Raw genomic sequence first — 23,458 nt, 5'->3', positions numbered from 1 at the left:
TCCAGTGGCTCATTCACAACCAGGGATTCAATTTTTCCCCCTTTGTTACAGTTTTGGCAATGCCAGCTTTATTCTGGCCTGACTGTTTTGTGACCCCAGGATCCAAGCCACACTTTCTCTTATTCACAGTCAAAGGAAGAGAGTGAGTCTGTCCCAGCTTTCCAAGAGAGAATCCTGAATTTGACTGTTTTGGAGCAGCTCACTTCCCCAGTGCAAACCTAAACAAGTGTTTGCAGCCCAAGAGTGTAATGTGTTGTTTGGCTGTCTGCTACCCTGAGGATGAGGAGAGGGGCACACTAACTACCAAACACGTATATCATCGGACTCAGACTTACTGTACTCTTCCCCTATGGCCACTCCTAGAGAACACAAAGTTGTCTTTATTTTAGTGACTACAATTAGTACCCACTGGTTTTACATCCTTTGCAGCTGTGCATTCATGATATATATAGGGGAATTGAATCATCCTGACTTTAAAGTTGGTGATAATTTTGGGATGTTTCCCAGCCTTATCTCTCTTACTGCTAAATCAAGGGAAGATGATCCAGAGTATCAGGGATGGTGACTGCGCTGTGCCTGCCAGCCCGTGCCCTCTGGGGTCTGTTGAAGAGACTCCTAGAAGGTCTTGGTTGAGGCTGCTGAAGAATTCTGCTCTGCACTGGTGTGTGCCATTATAATACATCAATTAAAACAGTTCTTCTCTGTGAAAAAGCCTAAGTCTTGATTTCTTCAGAAGGGAAATTCAACTTTTTAAATTTCAAACCCTGAGGTATCTATAACCATTCCATTTTCTAATGATGGAGATGGTCATGTGACTTGTCCTGTGTTTTTTAGTAGGTGTAAAGAGTATACATAAGACGGTTAGAAATCTGGCACATAACACACGGAATTAATGGTATTACAAACATTTAAAGTGAAAGTTTTTTTTTTTATTAAACTGCAACCTGGCAAATATATACAAATTACCTACTCCATCCATCCATTCCTTTTTTTTCTCTTGGTACTGGGGATTGAACCCAGGGTCATTCCACTTCCAAGCTATACCCCAGCTATTTATTTATTTATTTAATTATTTATTTATTTTGGTACTGGGGATTGAACCCAGAGATATTCTACTTCCAAGCTACACCCCATCCCAATTTTTATTTCTTATTTGGAATCAGGGTCTTCTTGCTAGGTTGCTGAGAACTGTCCTAGGTTGCTGAGGCTGTTCTTGAACCTGTGATCCTCCTGTCTCAGCCTTCCATGAACTGGGGAATAAAAGAGTTCCCCATTAGGCCTGGTTTATTTTTTTATTTTAAAAACAGGGTCTCCTTAAGTTGCTGAATATCTCCTTAAATGGGTGAGGTTGGCTTCTAACCTGCAATCCTCCAGTCTCAACAGGATTCAAGGCCTAGCTCCATTTCTCTTTACTAATGCAAAGCCCCAGCCCTTTCAATTGTAAAGCACTAAAAAAGAAAGATAATACATGGTGATAGCTGTTGTTATACTCCTTTCACATTACTACTTCATGAAACTCAAGATTCTACCAGGAAGATCTTGATGTACCTCCTTGGTACACAACTCAAGAAAAGGCAGGGGTAGTGGTGGCACGCTTGCAATCCCAGCACCTTTGTGTCTGAGACAGGAGGATAACAGGTTTGAGGACAGCCTCAGCAGCTTAGTGAGACCCCCTGCCACTTAATGAGACACTATTTACAAATAAAAATAAAATAGAACTAGGCTTGCAGCTGGGAGGTAGAATGCCCTTGGGTTCAATCCCCAGAACCTAAATAACAAACAAAACAAAACAAAAAAAAAAACCAGAAACAAAAAAACACTTTTTTGCTCATTGGGATTTGCTCATATGGCTGAAGAGCCATAATTCAGTCAACTCTAGAGAATTCATGTTTAATCTTTTATTTTTATGGTTTCCAGGTTAGACAGCATTTTAAGCGTTACGTGACTAGAGTTTGAAGGTAACTGTTTGGGGTATGACCTTCTCTCCTAAGGAGAAAGGTGGCAGTATGGGGTAAGAGGGATGGTTGTCAAGGTAGACAAGCTGGTCACGTGGGCCTTCCCTGACACTATGTTAGTGTCACACTAACACTATGTTATCATCACACACTACATCCCCCCAAACCTAGTAGCTAAAACACAGTGAACATTTATTATCATCCCAGTTTCTGTGGACTGGGAATTCAGCGGCAGCTAAGGTGTGCAGTTATGGTTCTGAGTTTCTCATGAGCTTTTAGTGAAGATGTGGACCAGGGCTGAAGTCTCTGGGCCTCGAGTGTTTACCCCAGATGGTTTGTCATGTCAAGTCCGTCCTCACTGACAGCGGAGTCCTTGGTGCCTTCTCAGGCGAATCTCCTCATGCACTACCCGAGTGTCATCCTAACATGGTGACTCGTTTCCTCCCGAGAAGGTGACCTCAAAGAGAGAATGGCTGAGGGGCAATGGCTTTAAAGCCCAGCCTTGGAAGCCACACATCATCAATTCCATCAGAAGCAATGCGCTAGAAGCAAACTAAGATGTCCCACCTTCAAAGAAGTGGTGCACACCTGTAATTGCAGCACTTGGGAAGCTGAGACGGGGATCATAGATTCAAGGCCAGCCTCAGCAAGTTAGTGAAACCATGTTACCAAATTTAAAATAATAAAATAGGGCTGGAAGTGTGGCCTGGAGGTAGAATGCCCCAGATTCAACCCTGGTACCACTAAATAACAAACGGGAGTGGAAGTAGAATGTTCTTTTTGAAGGGAGCACCTACTTTGTGCTAAACATTTCTATAGGCACTATATAAAATCACTCGGAAACAGTGAGTCTTGTATCTAGGCCTGAAAGAGGAGGATGGGCTAAGCGCCTCTAGGCCCCTGGGTTGTGTCCACTCACCTCTGCTTTTATTTTCACTCCATAACTGGCCTTTTCATTTCATAAATGGACTCACTTGGCAGTCAGTCTCTGGGCTGGAAATTCCTCAGCTGTAAAATGATGAGTTCCTTTTCAACTATAACTTTTTTTATCTAGGAAAATAGCAATTTCTTCTCATCACAAATACTTTTTTTTTTTTTTCAGTACTGGGGATTGAACCCAGGGACATTCTACCTCCAAGCAATGCCCTCATCTCTATTCTTTATTTGGAAACAGGGCCTCAGTGAGTTGTGGAGTGCCTCACTAAGTAGCTGAGGCTGGCCGCGAACCACCATCCTCCTGTCTCAGCCTGCCAAGTACAGGGATTACAAGTGTGTGCCATCACACCTGGCTTCACAAATACATTTAATGAACCTAATTAGACTAAAAAAAGAACAAATAAAAATAACAATGAGTATTTTACGGTAGTAATAGCCATTTTAAGTTTTATAATCAACTTCCAGTCTTGACTTTAAAGTAGTATATTTTAGAAACAGATTTAGCTTACACTTGATCTACAAGATTTTCTAAGGTACAGGTTTGCTTCAGCTGGGTGGTAATTTGTTATGACACTTTGCAGTCTTTTATGCATTCATATAGCGAAGAGATCTTTGAGAGTTTTTTTTTTAATTTAAGAACTGTAAGAACTACTTTCAGTATTTATTCCTGAATAGACTTTTACCCATATTCAGTAATTCCTGATTATGATTTTTTTTTTTTTGCTGCTGTTTTGCTATTTACAGCCTCCTAAATAGGCTGAGAACAGAATCCCCAGGTGAAATATATGTGTGAGGTAAAGACATTCTTCCTTCCCCTAAAATCACCTTTTGAGAAAAGAAGGAGATGGAACCAGAAGAGAAAGGAAGAGTGAAGCTGGTTCCCTTTTCTCTAGCTCTGCCATCCTGAGCTCACTGAGTCCCTGGCTTCCTCTCTGATTTGTGTGCAAGGACCAGAGATGGCTTCTTCCCAGGATTTACTACCCAGTCTTTAGTGTCAGACATTTTATTAATACTTTGCTATTGGCAATTATAGTACATCTTGAGCTACAGATGATCCTATATGGATCTACTCTGTGATTTCTGTTCTATTTTCTACTTTTGAGGTTAGAAACACTGCTCTATTCATAGTTATTAGTTTGAGAAAACTAGTAGTACATAGGTAAAAACGTTAGAACAAATCTAGTTTTATACAATCAGTCATATAAAGTCCTCAAAATGATGAATCTTTATTTGTATAAGGGAAGAATAAAGTTATACGTGCTAGCAAAATTAAGGATAAAAAATTTAATACTCTTGAGAATTACTAATAATGACAGATCTTATAGCTTTGGTCCTTGTCTAAAACATTCATGATGAACTATTCATCACATTATTAGTCTCTGTATAATTTCTTTGAGGTGAAACATAAATGTCAATAAATTTATATGTTCTAAATATGTGTCCAAACTTAAATGAATCTACATTTGGTAGTTAGAGATGTAAATGTTAATGTCTGTTTATTCAATTTGCCAAAATAATCCAACTGCCAAAATAAATTTTCAATAATAGCAAAAACCTGATTATAGTTGCTGCTCATAGTTATATAACTAGTGTAAATGGAAAAATTTTGTAATGTCAGTATATAAATTCTCTAAAATACATCATAATTTATGAATTTGAAGAAAATTTAAGTCTTTGATAAGTTTAAGGACCATTATTTGTGATCAATAACAGACTGAAACCAATTCTTTCTCATCATAAAGTACAATGTAAACATATCAATACTAGATTACATTTTAAAATACCCAAATCACATTAATGCTGCTAACTTTTCGTTTCTCATCAGAATTATTACAAAAACCATCTCTCTTCTATAGTCTGGACATTTTCCATGATACCCTCTGTGTTCCTGGCAGGATAAATAAACCTCTGGAGATTTAAATGTGCATATTGCAAACCCCTTTAAAATCCAGTGACTCCCAAGACTTTAAAAATAAATCCCAGACTCCTTAGCAAGACAGATGGGACTGATCCCTGCCAACCGCAGCCTCCTCTCCCCACCGGCACCGAGTCACTCGCAGGTCCCACTTGTCCTGTGTTTTCTCATCTCATGGTGTTCCTTCTGCCTGAAACGCCCTTTCTGGGTCTGTGCCTAACCTGGGTGTTTCCGTGGCACAGTTATACTGAGTCACTCCCAGCGACATCCTTCAGAGATATTTTTCATACAGAGTTGAGTTCTGTGTCTTTCACCTACGTTCTCCTTATATTTATAACATAAATTTCAGCAATAGCCTGATTATACATGTGTCCACCGCACTATAACCTCATATCCTGTGCACTTGTTTATGGGAGTGCGTATGAACAGAGTTTTGTCTTTTGTCTTTGAATCTTCACAGCTATACACAATGCCTAACAGTAAAGAGTCTCCAAATACACCTCTGTTGATTCCTATAGACTTCCTATGGACAGGTAATGTTCAAAATACTTAATGACCAGTTGCTAGGGGCACCTTCTGATTGTACCAGAACTAAAAAAACAATCGGCTGGCGATGCTCCTCACACAGACCCTGCACTGACCTGGGCTACGGATGTCAGCAGTGAGAAATGACCTGTGCCTTCTTACCGACAGGCAATCAGGCAGTTTTAGAAAAAACATACTATATGGGCAAGCACCTTAATACATGTACACAGAGACAGTGATGCTGTGTTGTTAGGTTATTTACGTGTAAAGATAATGCGTTCCTGTACCTTGGCAGTGGCGTTAATGTGCTGCCCTACTCTGTCCTAATTACTCAGAGGAGCGTTTCCACTTTCCAGCGGGCTATTTCTTGTTCAATAGCAGTAAGATAAGAAAAGATAATTTCTGGATCTGTAGTAAATCTTTCTTGCCGTATTGCATGTGTTTTGTGTAGGACGTGCCCTCATTTCTAGCCAGGGTTGTCTTGGCTCAAGTTTTCTATATCTTTTATGTATACTTTGTAAATACTGCAAAAGCTGGTTAACCTGCACTTCCATTCCATTTCCCACCACACCAAATCAGGGCATCACTACTCCAGAGTGAGTGTCGTAAAATGCAAATGCGATAGTGGTACTTCCTACCCAAAACTGGTCAACCACTCTGCTTCACTTTTAACAAACAAACTTCTCTTGGCACTTCTGAGAAATGAGTTTTGTTAAAAAACAAAACAGATGAACAACAAGAATAAAAAAAAAAAGCACATGCTTGGGCTTTGCATGCAGACCCCAGTTTGGTAGGAACTGGGTGGTAGCATGGGCCTGGGCATTGCTGACAGTTTCTTGAGAGAGACTTTCTCTCAAGCCCGGTGGGGGCCACTCAGGTGCAGCATGCAGTCCCAGCCACACTGCAGAGAGGCTATTCATGAACTGGCACCAGCCTGCCACTCCAGCCTAATTATTAGCTGCGAGATTCTGGCTCAACTACCCAAGTATTAGAGCCTCACCTGCCTCCCTTTGAATGGGGATCGTAATACCAGTGCTGGGGCACTGTTCTACATCTAGAGAGGACGGGGTCGTGGAACCCGAGAACTGAGATGCCATTCGTGTCTCTCCGGGTGCTGTGTGAACGCCGGTCATCCTGGGCACACTGCACACACCGTCACTATAATTTGACGGATTATATTAAAAGTGTTTCTAACAATGGGTAACATTGCAGAACTCAGTTGATCCTTTCTATTTTTATTCTTTCTCATATTTGCGCTCCCCTAAGCTGGAAGCTCTGCAGGCAAGGTTAGGATACAAGTGCATAAATGGTGTTCTCCGTGCACTCTAGCCAAGAGCCTGCGTGTTTGCCTATCACCACCCTTCCCCTTCATATACCGTATTTTGTATAGTATATAAAGCCTTGATTTTTCCTTTCTTTTTATCTCTGCCATACATACCTCTAATCCTTCCAGGTTGCAGGAGAAAAGTGCAAAGAGGCCAATATACGATACATTTTTTTTTTTTTTTTTTGGTGGTACTGGAGGTAAAACCCAGAGGCTTTCTACCTCCGGGCTATACTCCCAGACCTATTTTATATTTTATTTGGAAACAGGGTCTCACTAAGTTGCTGAGGGTCTCACTAAGTTACCGAAGCTGGCCTCAAACCTGCAATCTTCCCAAGTACTAGGATTACAGGTATGCTCCACTGTGCCCACTAACAAACTTAAATAAATGTCCTATCTTGACAGGTATATATTTATGTTAACATGTCTCTATGTCGACTCCCTGCCATTCTGCATGACACTGATGAGGGCAGTGCTGCCCTGAGACCCTGACCCAAGCCGGCCGTGTCTGTCTTCTCGTCCTGGCTGCCTGGGCACACAGGAGCAGCAGTGTGATGCTGGGCCACTCCTGCACCTGCTCGTGTCTCCTCAGCTCCTACTTGGTTCTCCCTAGTAAACAACTCCTTTGTATTTGATTCCTGCTGCTACTGTAACAAATTACTACAGAGTCAGTGTCTTGAAACAACAAAATGTATTCCCTCATAGATTTCGAAGTTAGTCCTTCAGGGTGTAAACCAAGGTGTTGGCATGGCTGTTTTCTTCTGGAGGCTTTAGGTGAACATCTACTTTCTTGCTGGTTCCAGCTTCTAGAGCTGCACCCCTTGGATCATGGCCCCTTCTTCTGTCTTTAAAGCCAGCAACGTACCATCTTTCCTCCTCTCTCATCTCCTGGCTCCCTCTTATAAAGATCCTTGTGAATACAGTGAACCCACTTGGATAACCCAGGATAATATCTCCGTAGCAAGATCTTAAGTCACATCCACAAAGTTCTTTTTGCTGTAGAGGTGGAATTTACAAGTTTCAGCTATTAGAATGAATATATGTGAAAGCCATTATTCAGCCAACCAAAGGATCCTTGGAAAGATGACCCTTGTGGAACAGGAGGGCCACACTAGGAGCACGTAGGCAGCGACTCTGGTTAGCGAGGTGTGTGCCCAGGGAGCGCAGAGGCCGTGGTGGGCAAGTGTCCTTGGCCTTCAGCATACCCGCTTGCTCACCAGGGAGGCCCCTAAAGGGCCCATGACCTGACCCAGAGCCAGGGCTTTTGGAGGCAGAGGTCTGAGGATTGTTCATCTCCCTCCCCTCTAATCTGGCAAACACAATCCAATTTCCTTTCTCCTGATTTATTTACAAAAGTTTGTTGGAGGAAACTGTTAGCAGATTGTTGTACGCTATTAAGAGTTCTTGCTTCCTTATTGTACGCCTGCGTGTACTTGTCATGTCCGAGCCCCCTTCCACACCCACTCGCTGTTTTTAACCATCTTCTCTGTCTTCCCTCCCTTAAGTCTCTAATTCCATCCTTCCGCCACCTCTGCATTGTTCTTAAAATATATAAGATTTCACCTGCTTGCTGTTTTTTTTTAAATAGGCTATCCAGCTAGCAAATCATTCCCAAAATCCCACAATGTTGTTAATTCACTCCTCTTATCTCCTTTACATTTTCTTTCACCATTTGAATCCTACAGATTTTCTTTTATAATGAAATGGAAAATTACTTATTCTACTTATATACATATTGTTATGTGTGAATTATATATGTGTATATATACACATATATGTCTATATGTTGCTGGATTGAACCATTCTGAATAATGTTTCACCCTAGCATAATGTTTATAGGAGAATTTATTTCCATAAAATAGCTAGAACACCTTTTTCTCCTCTTAAGCTTTTAAAAATCTCTGTGTTTTTACTTATTTTCATTAATGCATGGTAAGTTTCAGGGAGTCACTTATGTTTAAGACTCTGAAATCGTTTTGAGAAAATTATTAGGTTTCAAGAGTTTATAAATTATTGTACATTTTCTTTTTCACACACTTTCCCATTTTTAAATGAGGTTTATATATTCCTAAGGATCTAGTGAAGAGGGAGCTTCCCTATGTAAAATTAGCTTTAAACTTATGTTGCACATTTTTAGTGGATTTTCATCTGTGAGCCCATAGTATTCATTTGGCGCAGTATTATAGGTCACATGTGTCTATCTTGTTCAACACTGTCTCAGAGATGACTTGGCTGCTGTGGCTGAACTCTAGTAAATAACTGAGTAAGTAAATGTAGGAATGCGTGATAAACCTTCAGCATGGCTTTAAAAAACAAGAAAATAGTCCTAGGTACCAACCATGGACCTACAATTTTGGCAGTGAAATACATACTTCTTACTTGCAGTCAAATTTAGAATCTCTCCCACATTATGCTGACATGAGTAATCTTTTATGCCACCGTGTGCTAACCAAATTCTATTTATTCGTGACAATGTGGTCTGCTTAATTGTTTGTGAAATGACAAATACAGATGATATTTCAAATTGTTGTATATAGATATATACAGTGAAAATTCTATATATTATAGAATCATATAGAGACTAAGAGAGTAAATATCATTAGTCAACAATGTCAGGCAAGGAGAAATGTGAAACTCTGGTACTGGAATGAAAACAGCATATGAGGAAATAATATTTCTTCTCTCTTCTTATTATTTCTTTAGGCACTGTAGGAACTGGTCCACTGTGATGTAGTGGGAGTGTGTGTGTGTGTGTGTGTGTGTGTGTGTGTGTGTGTGCATACACATGTGTGTGTATATCTTACTGGGGAGTTGAACTCGGGGGAAGTCTACCTACAAGCTACCCCAGCCCTTTTATTTTTGTTTTGAAACAGCATCTCGCTCGGCTGCTGATTGGCTCACTAAGTTGCTGAGGCTGGCCTTGGAGCTGCAATCCTCCAGTCTCAGTCTCTGGAACACTGGGCTTACAGGCCTGCACCACCACACATAGCTGTGTTCTAGTCTTATGGTAGATATGTGCATGATTTATTCAGTGTGAAGATGTTATATAGCTTCATGGTTTCAAGGTTTTGCTTCCTAGTGCTCACTCTCTTTTCTTGTGCTCTGTACCTCCATGGTGTTAGCTTTATAAATGATAGATATCATCTTTTTGCTTCCTCAGAATGGCTTCACTCCTTTATACATGGCTGCCCAGGAGAATCACATTGATGTTGTGAAATATTTGCTGGAAAATGGAGCCAATCAGAGCACTGCTACAGAGGTAAGACTGTCAGCCCGGAGTTCTTGATCTTAACGTCCTTGCTCTTTCTATGAGTTGGAAAGGATCTCCATTATCTTGTTTTAAATATGCTAGGAATATTCAAATTACCATTTAATCTACAGTAGTGGCCACGAAAAAATGATGCTGCCTTGTGCACAAAATTCCATGAATTTACCCCTTAATTTTAGAGTCAGAACCATTTATTCTTCCATAAAATTACACTCTATGAATTTGGTAGATACTTGCTTTGGAAACTATTCTAAAATTAGATTAAATCCTATCCAATTTTATCAATATTTTATTTTGTTATGATTTATTTTTATTTATTTTTATTTTTGTTTTTTAAATTTTTTTTATTTTTTTTTGGTGGTGGTACTGGGGTTCCTGGAAGCCCTTCTACCTCTGGGCTACACTCCCAGACCTACTTTTTTACATTTTTTTAAATTTGGAAACAGGGTCTCCTAAGCCAGCGCGTGCGGCTGGCTTCGAACCTGCGCGATCCTCCTGTCTCTGCCTCCCAAGCGTGGGGATTACAAGCGTGCGCCACCACGCCCGGCCTTTTGTTATGATTTAATATGATTACTTGAAGGAACAATTTTTTTTTACCATGAAAAGTAACTCATAACCTGCATGTGGCGGTACATGCCTATAATCCCAGGAGAACTGAAACAGGAGATTCACAGGTTTGAGGCCTGCCTCAACAACTTAGTGATACCCTGTTTCAAAATAGAAAGGGCTGGTGGTATAACTTAGAGATAAAATGCCTCTGGGTTCCATTTCCAGTAAAAATAAATAATCATAATAATTCATAAGATACCCCTGTACTTTCAGTACTTGAGAAACTGAGACAGGAGAATTGCATGTCAGTCTCAGCAACTTAGTGAGACCTTCAGCAACATTAACAACTTAGTGAGGATTGCAGGTTTGAGGTAGGATGCTCCTGGATTCAATCGGTACTACTACTACCATTGCTGCTGCTACTACTCCTCAGAGTGCTTGTGCTAGCACGACTTCCTGGGGAATACATCTCTATAAATGCTACTGATATTGAAGCAGATATCATAACCCAGGTGTGTGACTGATCATGGTAACAGCTGAATAGAATGTTTCACACCAGTTCTAAAGAGTTCGGAACATCTAGATGTAAGAAAGAACTGGAGGGGCTGGGTGTCTTGGAACACCAGTTTCCTTTCCTATGCCTGTCCTTCTCATAAACAGACCTTGCTGTATATTTCTCATCTCATTTTGCTTAGGCAGATTAGGAACAAGTCCAACAATTATCCAAAACAATGATTTCTTTTTTTTTCCTTTTTTTTTTTTTTCAGTTGTGGGGATTGAATTTAGGAACATTCTACCTTTAAGTTATACCCCCAGCCCTATTTTTTACTCTTTATTTTTATATACTTATTTATTATTTTTTTTGCAGGTTTGGGGATGGAACCCAGGGGTATTCGACCTCCGAGCTATACCCCCTGCCCCATTTTTTATTCTTTTATTTTGAAACAGGGTCTCACTGAGTTGCAGAGGGCCTCACTAAGTAGCTGAGGCTGTCCACGAACCGCGATCCTCCAGTTTCAGCCTCCTGAATGCTGGGACTACAAGCGTGCGCCACCACGCCTGGCTTTTATTCTTTATTTTGAAATAGTGTCTGACTAAGTTGAAGAGGGCCTCATTAAATAGCTGAGGCTGGCCACAAACCTGTGATCCTCCCGTCTCAGCCTCCCAAGTACTGGGATAACAAGTGTGTGCCACCATGCCCGGTTCAAAACAATGACTTTCAAGTGATGCTTTAGAAGTCCTTGACCTTGGAGGAAATGTCCTGGGGCCACTAGAAGGTTTGGGAGTGGGTGACAAGGGAGAGAGAGGAAGAGTACTCCACTGAAACACACGCCTTTCCTCTTTTAAGCAGAGCATGCAAGCTGATCTTTTTTTCCTATTTCTATTGTGTGACTTACCTGATACATTTTTAAAACCACTGGTCTGGAGTGTAACTCGAAGAGTAGACGCATGTAACCCAGAAACCATCTTGATAATTGTTAATATTAAACATGGCTTTCTTTCCAGATTATTAGATCTTTAGGTTAAATGAACATGAATCCCTTTCTACACAGCATCAGAGAGAGAGAGGTTGTTAGCCATTTATTCAACCATTTCCAGGTGATTTAGGAGAAAACGTTTTATGGAGCTATTTACAATCATGCTCAGACAGCTTATTTCATTAGTTAGGAAAAAAATCTCAAGAAATCACCATTAATGGGACCATATTTCCTGCTTATAACTGGAAAACACATTGCCAGTATGAAACGATTTCTTGTTCTCCATTGAGTACACAGGGATTTTACACTCCTGCCACATGATTCAATGTGATTTTTATGATTTGGGGCTCTTTTTCTGAGACACTAAATTCCGACTATGAGTAGCATGTGAGTCTCTTTAGGAAAGCTTTCGGGTGGCAAAACTATTTCTCTGAGAAATACAGCAAAATAAAGAAATCTGTTGGTTTTTTCCCATTGCCTTGATGGCAGATTCACTGACCAGGTGAATCCTTTACACCTGAGTTGTCTTACTTGCCACACAGCTTGGTGTCTCTAGTGTATGATTTCGGCGAGCTCAGCTCTGTAGAGTTCTTGCTGACTTACAGCTCCTTTGGCCTAGGCCTTTACAGCATTGTAGTGAGATTCCTTTATGCTTTTGGCTTTGATGAAGGCCGTTTTATACTGTGCCTGCAAAAACTTAAAGTCCTTTCTGATTTCCACACAGAAATACACCTTTAGAAAATAAATCAGCTGGGTGTGGTGGCACACGCTTGTAATCCCCGCACTTGGGAGGCGGAGACAGGAGGATCGCGCTGGTTCGGAGCCAGTCTCACTGGCTTAAGAGACCCTGTTTCCAAATAAAAAAAAGTATAAAATATGTCTGGGAGTGTAGCCTGGAGGTAGAAGGGCTTCCAGGAACCCCAGTACCACCAAAAAAGAAAAAAAAAAAAAGAAAGAAAAAGAATCATATGGGGCTTTGAATTCTAGCTTAGACATGTGTATACCTTACTTGTTTCATTTTAAAAATCACATAACTAAAATTTTTCTCTTACTGGCATGAATAAACTTAATTCATCAACACCCCCTACCACCCCCAGTGTCATCCAGAAACACACGGACACGCTCCTTGGCACATTCCCCTTTAGGCATATCATCCTGTAACAACAGTCATGTCTTTGCAGTGGTGTATGATCAATTGACAGTCTGTGCTGTTTCATTCAATGTCTCCTGAAGGCTCATGGAAACATTTGTGACGATGTCCAGAGGAGACACTTGTCCTGAAGTCGTTGGTGGCTCTGATGTGTAAGATTTAATTAGTAATCAAGGATCTGCTTTAAAATTCACATCGTTATTGAATCATTCACGATGGCAATGAAACTCATGTTTGTGAAGAAATATTTATTTAGGAACTGGGGTACTGGGGATGGAACCCAGAGGCATTCTACCTCCAAGCTACAACTCCAGCCCTATTTTTTTTATTCTTTATTTTGAAACAGGGTCTCACTGAGTTGCAAAGAGCCTCACTTAAGTAGCTGAGGCTGTCCGAAAACCGCGATCCTCCTGTCTCAGCCTCCTAAATGCTGGGATTACCAGCGTGTGCAACCGTGCCCGGCTCCTACAAATATTTAAAGTTCAAAAATTCTTATAATTTTAGCAATTAGCTTTGGTAAATAAATGGTGAAAAACGAAGCTACTGAACTTTAACCTGGAATTGCTTTTCAGAGATTCAGCTGAGGTACTTAAACACATCATTCCATGCTTCGTCTTCTCCCATGAAGTATAGGGTTGGAATAAAATTCATGAGGTGCAGATCCAATATTTAATTCTCTGAAGGGAGCCATCTGACCGTCCAGGATCTATTTCATATTTATCTTCAGTTTTGCTTAAATATTTTTAATGGCATTTTATTCTGTGAGCAAATATTTCATTTCCAAGAAAAAAGAAATTGACACTCTTTTAATATAAGCAATCAGTGTTTCTTACAGCAATAAGATAAATGTGTATTTGATAATGAAACTGTTTTCCTCATTCACAGAGTACTTATTTTATGCTAAAATTCTAAAGTTAGGCTAGCTACTATTTTTTTGTCTTAAGATACTACTTGTTTCATTTTTACCCCATTAAATAATGTGTTGCATTTAAATTCAAATCTTACTAAAAGAATTACATATGTGATTAGTACTGCATAGATGATAAGATACACTTGAAGAAACTTATTTTGCCTCTAAAGACTTCAGTGAACCTTTTAAAAATTATTATTGAGCCGGGCATGGTGGTGCACACTTTTAATCTCAGCATTTGGGAGGCTGAGACAGGAGGATGGCGGTACACTGACAGCCTCAGCTACTTAGTGAAGCCCTTGCAACTCAGAGACCCTGTTTCAAAATAAAGAATAAAAAAGTAGGGTTGGGGGTGTAGCTCGGAGGTAGAATGCCCCTTTCGTTCCATCCCCAGTACCGCAAATATATATATTTTATTATATAATATATAATATATATATAATATGTATATTATTGAAAACAAATTTGAGTAGTTAAGGTTGTATTAAATTATCACCATTTCTAAGATGCAACCTTTATTTTTATACTTTTACTGGAATATTATAATTATCCATCACAGTGAAACCAAAGTGATACATTCATACAGGCAAGGATGCAATGCAAATGTACATTCTATTGACTCTCATCTCTTCTATATGAGAAGGGAAACTTCTAAGATTTGTTTTCAAACTTTTTGGAATTAGGATTTAATATAAATTATAGTCTAGAATGTATACTTCTTATTTACTTCTCACCTCTCCTGGAACTAAATGCTTGTTTTTAAAGATCAGACATGACTTCCTACGTTTTATGGCATATGGCCTGGTAATCAATTTACTCCTAAGAGCCTTACAACTTTGCATTATCTGTGTGATTGTTTCTTTGCCTCTCTCTTTTTATTTATTTTTTATTTTTTATTTTTTAAATAATAATAATAACAATAATAATAATAATAATAATTATTATTATTATTATTATTTGGGTGGTACTGGGGTTCCTGGAAGCCCTTCTACCTCCGGGCTACACTCCCAGACCTATTTTATATTTTTGAAACAGGGTCTCTTACGCCAGCGCGGCTGGCTTCGAACCTGCACGATCCTCCTGTCTCCGCCTCCCAAGCACGGGGATTACAAGCGTGCGCCACCATGCCCGGCTTGCCTCTCTTTTTTTAAATTTGGAAATGAAAAGTTGATTTTAAATATTACCTATAGAAAGTTGAGCATGGTGGTGCATGCTTGTAAACCCAGTACTTGGGAGGCTGAGACAGCAGGATCACAGGTTTAAGGCAGCCTCAGCAAGTAGTGAGACTTTCATCAACCTAGTCAGACTTTATTTCAAAAATTTATATAGAATATGTTTTCTGTCCTAATAACCGTAATAATATAAAATCTAACTACGTATAAGATAAATGGTTGAACAAAGAATTTCGAGTCGTACTGTGTCCTAAACTTCCAGCATTGGATTGGTAATAAGTTATTTAATCCATATTGTTCATCATTTTCCCCAATACAGACATAGCCAGGAACTTACATATTTGATCACCTTTTGTTTTTCTGTATTGGTTACCATATCTTTGATTCTCAGTAAGCTGTGGCTTTTTTTCTTTCTCCCCTTTACATAGCAGGCACTACTTGGGGTTTGTTGTCATTTTACTTTCTCATTATAAACATGTACTTGCGCAGACTCCTCCTTTTGAACAATCACATCCTATTTGCAGTATGCTTTGTTAGGATAGAGATGTTTTTAAAGTGTACGCAAAAGCAATTAGGAAAGAAATCTGATTAACTGAGTTCACATAAGCATATGTGAATGTACTACTATGAATCTCACTATTATGAACAATAAAATATAATTTTAGCAATTATCATAAAGCATTAATAAAATTTTAAAAACGAGTCCACATTATGAGGAATGACTGATTGTAATGTGCTCCTAATTTTCCCGGTAATTAGCTGATCTTTTGCGCATCGGTATTCTTATTACTTTAAAGTTTAGATGCGCCCCTACTTGGAGCTGCATCCCAAGACTCCAGACATTAATACATCTTTCTTCTTATTTCACCAGGATGGCTTTACTCCTCTGGCCGTGGCACTCCAGCAAGGACACAACCAGGCGGTGGCCATCCTCCTGGAGAATGACACCAAAGGGAAGGTGAGGCTGCCGGCTTTGCACATTGCAGCCAGGAAAGATGACACCAAGTCTGCCGCCCTCCTGCTGCAGAACGACCACAACGCCGACGTGCAGTCCAAGGTACCGGCTCAGGGTCCAAGGAACTCTCCGCTGGCAGATGCCTCCTGGGGGATAATAAAGAAGTAGGCCCTGGTGATAACGCAGAATCACTGCTGCTCATGAAGGAGATGTATTGCTTTCAAAGTTATTTCAGAGAGAAGGGAACTATCTGTTGGGTATAAAACAAAAAAATTAAATGCAAGATAATTGTCTTTAAAAGATGAGGCTAAGCGGTGGAGACCCCCTTAGTCTGTTTACAGTTATGTTTATAGAGAAAGGATGAGAAAGAAAAGGCAGTACGGTATAGTGTTTGGGGATGGCTGTTCTGAGCAGGCTACATTTGGGTGTATTGAAATAGCGTTTGCTTCATTTTGCACTGTGTAATATCTTCACTCTTTTTCCCACACAACATTGCTTCAGATGATGGTGAATAGGACGACTGAGGTACAGTATTGTGGTTACATCAGAATTTACTTTGCTTTTCTCTATTTTCAGTTTTCATCCAGTTAGAGTAAATGTATGCTTACTAATTCACACTAATGATCGAAAGTTCCACTCATAAGAAATTATTTGGACAATGAAAAATTAATTGGAAAATTCCCATAATTCAGCCAAGTCAATAGTTCAAATATTTAACATATTTGAAATTGAAATCATAAAATACATATTTGAAATTGAAAATATATAATATATATTTGAAACAGTATTAAATCAGTGAAACTATTTACTTAGTTTATGAGAGTAAAGCATGAAATGAAACTTCCTTAACATATATTTTAGTGAGTGAACTTTACTCTTAACTTTTTTGCAAAGAAGAAAAAAGATCTCGATTTCTTAATGAGAATTGTCAGTTTAGAGATCAGGGAGATTGCTTTGTAACCATTTTTACCTTTTTATCTAATTGCAAGTATTCTTTTCTTTGTACCTCTTTTCTTGACCACATTGTTTACAATCAATAACAATATTAAGGCTATCATGTGCCAAGTAGTTGCTTTGTCTTAAAAGTCTTAAAATATTTGCCATTGTGTCAGTTTCTCGTACCTAAATAGATCTCATTAATCAGCAAGAATATTAAATTCCAAGACCTCTCAGTGGTGTGTGTGTGTGTGTGTGTGTGTGTGTGTGTGTGTGTGTGTGAGTCTCTTGGCCATTGCTACAGAGATGTGTGAACACAAACATTATTGAAAGAACATTATAACAATTATCCTATACTCAAAGACAAGTCGTTGTTTATGTGGTTGTTACGTGTAGGTTCACCTTTGCTGTGATGAAGGAATTCTTTAGGCTAGTAACTTATTTGACTCCTGAGTTGTAGACTAGTCGAGGCTACGGAGCTTTGAGTATTCACAATTAGTATGTGTATTTCTGAAAACTATTATCTTCTTTATCAACACTTTTATCTATTGAGATGCTAATAAATTTAAATTATTTGTATTAATTCTTTTGTTCCATATGTGGGCATGGAAGCTAGGTCAGAGACAAAAAAAAGTCTAAACTCAACTGCTGGGTAAAATTTCTCAAGCCTTGAATCATATAAATTGACCATAAATACTGATTTTAATATCTCTGATATTTTAGGTGATACCAAATATTTATGTCAAAATATGAATTATGAGAGAAATCTGTCTTGGATTTTTTAAAATAATTTGTCACATTTCCATGTCTTAAAATAAAGCAAGTTTTTAAATTTTTATCTTAATATTTTCTGTCCCAGACACAACCTAATAATTTGGTATCACCTAAATAAAAATAAAAATATCTTGGCCACAGTTATGAGACATTGGGTTGATAATTACTATTCTTATTTCATGTCTTGCTTCTCACAGTGAGAAATTATTGGCAGCTAATGTTGTTGATGGTACAAACTTCTATTACCTAAATTATCTGAATGCTTGGGTGTTTTAAAAACAAAATCACTAAAGCCAAGTCAACAGAAACACAAGGAACATGGTTTAGAAAATATTCCTTAAAAACAACATGGTACACACTGGAAGTTTATTTCAAAGAAAGGAGACCAATAGGAAATAACCTGAAAACTGCAGGATGTCATAGCCAGTTAATACTTTTTATTTTAAGCAATAAAAATTATGAAAGTAAGGAAAATGATCAGATCTTTGTGCATTTTAATTAGAAAATAATTAATATACATGTAGTGTAAAAATAGCAAAAGTATTTAAATTTTTATCAGGAAAAGAAATGAAAGCAAATATGCTCTTTTTCATTTAAGATCTCAGAATTATTTCTTAAATATTTTGAGAATAAAATTCTCTAATGACCATATAACTGATTTAACCTGGTTGGCTTAGCCACATTTTATTTTACTGATAAAATTTTTAAGTAATATTCAAAATTGAATTAGGTTGAACTTTTTTCATATCTTATTCATATTGCTACTAGGCATATTGTTTAATTTCTGTGTTTTTCTCATTATAAAATATAGTTTCCTAATCAGCTATGAAGGGTAATGGAAATATCATGGCAGGGTAAATGATGTGCAATGAATTGTGCAACCTTTGTAAGAATTTTTCATCATGATTTTATAGTTCTCGAGGTATAATTCTAACCAATGCTATTTTTAAAAATAAGAATAAAAACATTGGTTTTGAAACTTTGAAAAAACATTTTTATTCATAATTATGTTAATTCGGTGGCTGAAACCTAATGCTATTTAATCATTTAATCATATTCTGTTTTTCTCTAATATGCTTAACCAACTTGAGAAACAGAATTTTGTATAAATAAGCTTCATAAATAGACAGGTATTTACAATAATTAAAAATAATGTTGTCAATAAATACAGAATATTTGCCTCGTTATGTAACTACCACCTTATAAAACTAAAATCTAAGGGCTCTTTAAGGCACTTATTATCTGAATTGTGTTGCTTACTAGGTAGACATTCACCATGTGGTTTTTCTTCCTTGAGGCAGTGGACCAACACCTGGAGGTGAGATGCTTCACTGACCGTCCTTTCTTTCCTTCTCATAGAGTGGCTTTACTCCTTTGCACATAGCCGCACACTATGGAAACGTCAATGTGGCCACTCTTCTTCTAAACCGGGGAGCTGCTGTGGACTTCACAGCCAGGGTATGGATTTAAATAGCTTCTCATCTTAGCAGTAAGTGGGCATTTTAATAAAGTAAAAATGAACACCAATGATTTTCTTATACCCCCCCCCCACTGTTTTGAATCTCCCTATAGATCTTGGATTTTCCTTTATTTTCTCTTTCTTTCTTCCTTTTTTTTTTTTTTTTTTTTTTTGGTGGTACTGGGGTTCCTGGAAGTCGTTCTACCTCCAGGCTACACTCCCAGACCTATTATACATACATATATGTATATGTATATATATATATATATATATATATATATTTTTTTTTTTTTTTTTTTTTTTGGAAACAGGGTCTCTTAAGCCAGCGAGACTGGCTCCGAACCAGCGCGATCCTCCTGTCTCCGCCTCCCAAGCTCAGGGATTACAAGCGTGCGCCACAACGCCCAGCTATTTTTTTCTTTTCTTCAAATAACTGAAAGTTTCGAACCTGCGCCATCCTCCTGTCTCCGCCTCCCAAGCGTGGGGATTACAAGCGTGCGCCACCACGCCCGGCTGCTCTGAAGACTTTCTGAAGACTCATGAAGCAAAACACAGAAGTGTTGTAAATTTACATGCACACAAATAGTTTGCAGACTATTAATTTTGACATAAGTTTGAGCAGTTAAAGATCATATGTGTAGCTGAGTATTGTACTGAACACCTATAACCCTAGTATTTGGGAGACTGAGACAGGAGGATCACAAATTCAAGGCCAGCTTCAGCAATTTAGTAAGACTCTCAACAACCTAGTGAGACCCTGCTTAAAAATATAACAAATAAGCCGGGCATGGTGGTGCACACTTGTAATCCCAGCATTTTGGAGGCTAAAACAGGAGTTTCGTGGTTCGAAGATAGCCTCAGATACTACTTAGGTGAGGCCCTTTGCAACTCAGTGAGACACTGTTTCAAAATAAAGAATAAAAAACAGGGCTGGGGGTGTAGCTCGGAGGTCGAATGGCAATGGGTTACATACCCAGTACTGCATATATATAATAAAAAAGGGCTTGGGGGTAGTGCTTAGAGGCAGAATGCCCCCTGGGTTCAATCCCTAGTATAATCAATCAATTAATACTAGTGCAAATAATGATCATTTTCAAGTCAATAAACAATGAAACTGTTAAACATTAAACACAAATTATGTAAATAATATATCTTACAATGACAAGAGGGCACACAGTTTGACAGAGAAATGTTTTGTTTGATGAACTGAGAATTGACTCATTAGGAAGGGTCCCACTAAAATAAAAAGACATCACATGCATTTATATGCTTAATGCTATTGGGCTTTTATTGGAAAGAATTCATTTATATGATAGTTATAAAAGTTATATACATGATAGTATTTAATATGAATCACTTAATGTAATATTTGAATATTCAGAAAATATGACATACAAAAACAGGTATATATATATCTTTGCCATAATGATGACATATGATAACCACTAAAAATAAATGAATAGAATTTATATGCATAGTGGTTTTGCCCATAAAAGTCTTTGGCTGTGAAACTACATTGTGTTATTTTCAAGTAGATTTTCTTACTGAATTATTCTGAAGGCTTTTTTATTTTTTTGTGGTACTGGGGTTCCTGGAAGCCCTTCTACCTCCGGGCTACACTCCCAGACCTATTTTATTTTTGGAAACAAGGTCTCTTAACCTGCGCGATCCTCCCGTCTCCGCCTCCCAAGCGCGGGGATTACAAGCGTGCGTCACCACGCCCGGCTATTCTGAAGACTTTTTAAAGAATTGTTTTGATGTGTATATTTCTATTCTATTTTCAAATGCAGAAAATATCCCAGACTTTTAAAATTTCTGGATATTTTACCAAAAAGTACCCTTGATACTAAGGATCTATCCTAAGTAGAATTTGAGTTTTATTCTTCCCTTTACTTTTGATTGTAATATGTATATTCAGTACCTATATTGAAGTTATTCACTAATGTGTGCAGTTTCACTTCTTTCTTTTTTTTTTTTTTGCGGGTCTGGGGATGGAACCCAGGGGCATTCTACCTCCCAGCTACACCCCCTGCCCTATTTTTTATTCTTTATTTTGAAACCGGGTCTCACTGAGTCGCAGAGGGCCTCACTAAGCAGCTGAGGCTGTCCGTGAACCGCGATCCTACGGTCTCAGCCTCCCTAATGTTGTGATCACAAGCGTGCGCCACCACACCCGGCTTTCACTCCATTTTTTAACCGCTTAACCATAGTACTTTGTAGTTTGGGTGCTTCTTTGTTCCTTAAAAATCAAAGATAGAAAGAAACTGTGGGTCAATTCCCATATAGACTCTAAATTCCTTTGTGCCCTGAAATCATCTCCACCATACCCTGTCTTACCCAACTTGCTCTGTTTGGTCTTTTTTTGTGGTGTAGAATGGAATCACTCCTCTGCATGTGGCTTCCAAAAGGGGAAACACAAATATGGTGAAGCTCTTACTGGATCGAGGTGGTCAGATCGATGCCAAAACTAGGGTAAGTGTCTCTTTCAATAGCCAAACATTATTATTTATTTCTTTGTATCCTCTTACTACTCGCCATAAAACATTAGTCAGTAAACACAGATAGTGTTTCAAGGAAATTTCTTTCTTTGATGTGATTTAAATTTCATCAGATAGTAAAATTTTGCCACCAAATATAAAATTCTGAAACTAAAATATTCTGTTACTAAAATAGTATCATCTGCTTGTTTGTCTTTTGTCCTTGAAAATATATTTAAAAATAGAAAAATATTATATTTTTGTTTTGACTACCCTTTTAGGTAACATAATTGTCACTATTTTTCTTGTTTATGAGGACTTTTTTGAGGTACTGGGGATTGAACCCAGGGGCATTCGACCTCCGAGCTACACTCCTGGTCCTATTTTTTATTCTTTGCTTTGAAACAGGGTCTCATTGAGTTAAAGAGCCTCACTGAGTAGCTGAGGCTGTCCAAGAACCACGATCCTCCAGTCTCAGCCTCCTAAATGCTGGGATTACAAGCGTGTGCCACCACGCCCCGCTTTATAAAGTTTTCATTATCTGGAAAAAGCAAGATGTATAGAGGCTTTCAGGTATTAAAAAATAAGTCTTTCCCCAGTTTCTCTCCTGATGCATCTCAGCATTTGGCGCTCATTAAGACGATTGCATCTTACTGCCATTCTCATCCTTGACTTGGTCCTTGTGTGGAATTCTGAGACATTTTGATCAGTGCCCTTTGCTATTATATAACCCTCATTTTAATGTCAAAACAAATTTATAGGTAATTAAGATGACATTATTAATTTAAGCTTTACTAAGGACATTATTCTTTTTCTGTTGTTTTAAAACTTACTTATTTTTTTAAATATGGGCATAATCCATGAGGACTATGTTTAAAATATGAAGACATGTTTTAATGCAAACAACAAAATATACAAAATGTTAAAGGATAATAAAAAATAATACAGCTGGGCATGGTGGCACACGCTTGTAATCCCCGCGCTTGGGAGGCAGAGACAAGAGGATCGTGCAGGTCAAAGCCAGCCGCGCTGGCGTAAGAGACCCTGTTTCCAAATAAAAATATAAAAATAGGTCTGGGAGTGTAGCCTGGAGGTAGAAGGATTTCCAGGAACCCCAGTACCACAAAAAAAAAAAAAAAAAAAAGAATCAGAGAAAGGGACTGCCCTTGTCATTTGTTATTAGGTGTAATAATTAAAGAAATAACAAGAACAGCTATCCATTATCATAATGCAGATGGTGTTCTAGGCACCCTGTTAAGTATTCATCTTCCTAACAACTTAGGAAGTATGTGTTATCTTCTTGCTGAGAAAATATGGAGGTCTTCATTTGAAAACTGAGACCATCAAAAAGGAAAAATGAGTGTTAGCAGTTTTGGAATGTAGCCTAGGACACCGATCTTAGTTTTGAGTGTTTTATGATAATAAAAAGACTTTAGGATATACTACTGAAAAGATAAGAAAAGAAGCAGTTGACTGAGTCTGATGGAGCACATCTGTAGTCCCATTATTTGGGAGCCTGAGACAGGAGAATCGGTATTGGAGGTCAGCCTCAGCAATCTAGTGAGCTCCTGTTTCAAAATTAAAAAAACAAAAAAAAGAAAAGCCAGGCGTGGTGACGCACGCTTGTAATTCCTGTGCTTGGAAGGCTGAGACAGTAGAATTATAGGTTCTTGGC

General features: G+C 38.4%; 1 protein-coding gene across 2 annotated transcripts in view; it reads left to right on the top strand.

Annotated features, from left to right (window-relative positions):
• The window catches only part of ANK2 (ankyrin 2), a gene marked incomplete at both ends in the record, with an annotated part of 247,348 nt that overhangs the window by 87,191 nt on the left and 136,699 nt on the right, over window positions 1-23,458 (top strand). Inside the window, 5 exons of one of the 2 annotated variants that reach the window (XM_080697142.1) lie at window positions 9,816-9,914; window positions 16,054-16,239; window positions 16,639-16,662; window positions 19,207-19,305; window positions 21,680-21,778. In XM_080697142.1, coding sequence (XP_080553268.1) covers window positions 9,816-9,914; window positions 16,054-16,239; window positions 16,639-16,662; window positions 19,207-19,305; window positions 21,680-21,778 — 507 coding nt within the window. The remainder of the gene's footprint in view (window positions 1-9,815; window positions 9,915-16,053; window positions 16,240-16,638; window positions 16,663-19,206; window positions 19,306-21,679; window positions 21,779-23,458) is intronic. The other variant, XM_080697143.1, reaches the window with a different exon arrangement.

This window comes from Muscardinus avellanarius (assembly GCF_963383645.1).
Source record: "Muscardinus avellanarius genome assembly, chromosome: 6".
In the NCBI taxonomy this organism is placed as follows: Eukaryota; Metazoa; Chordata; class Mammalia; order Rodentia; family Gliridae; genus Muscardinus; species Muscardinus avellanarius.
This window is presented reverse-complemented; position numbering and strand designations above follow the sequence as displayed.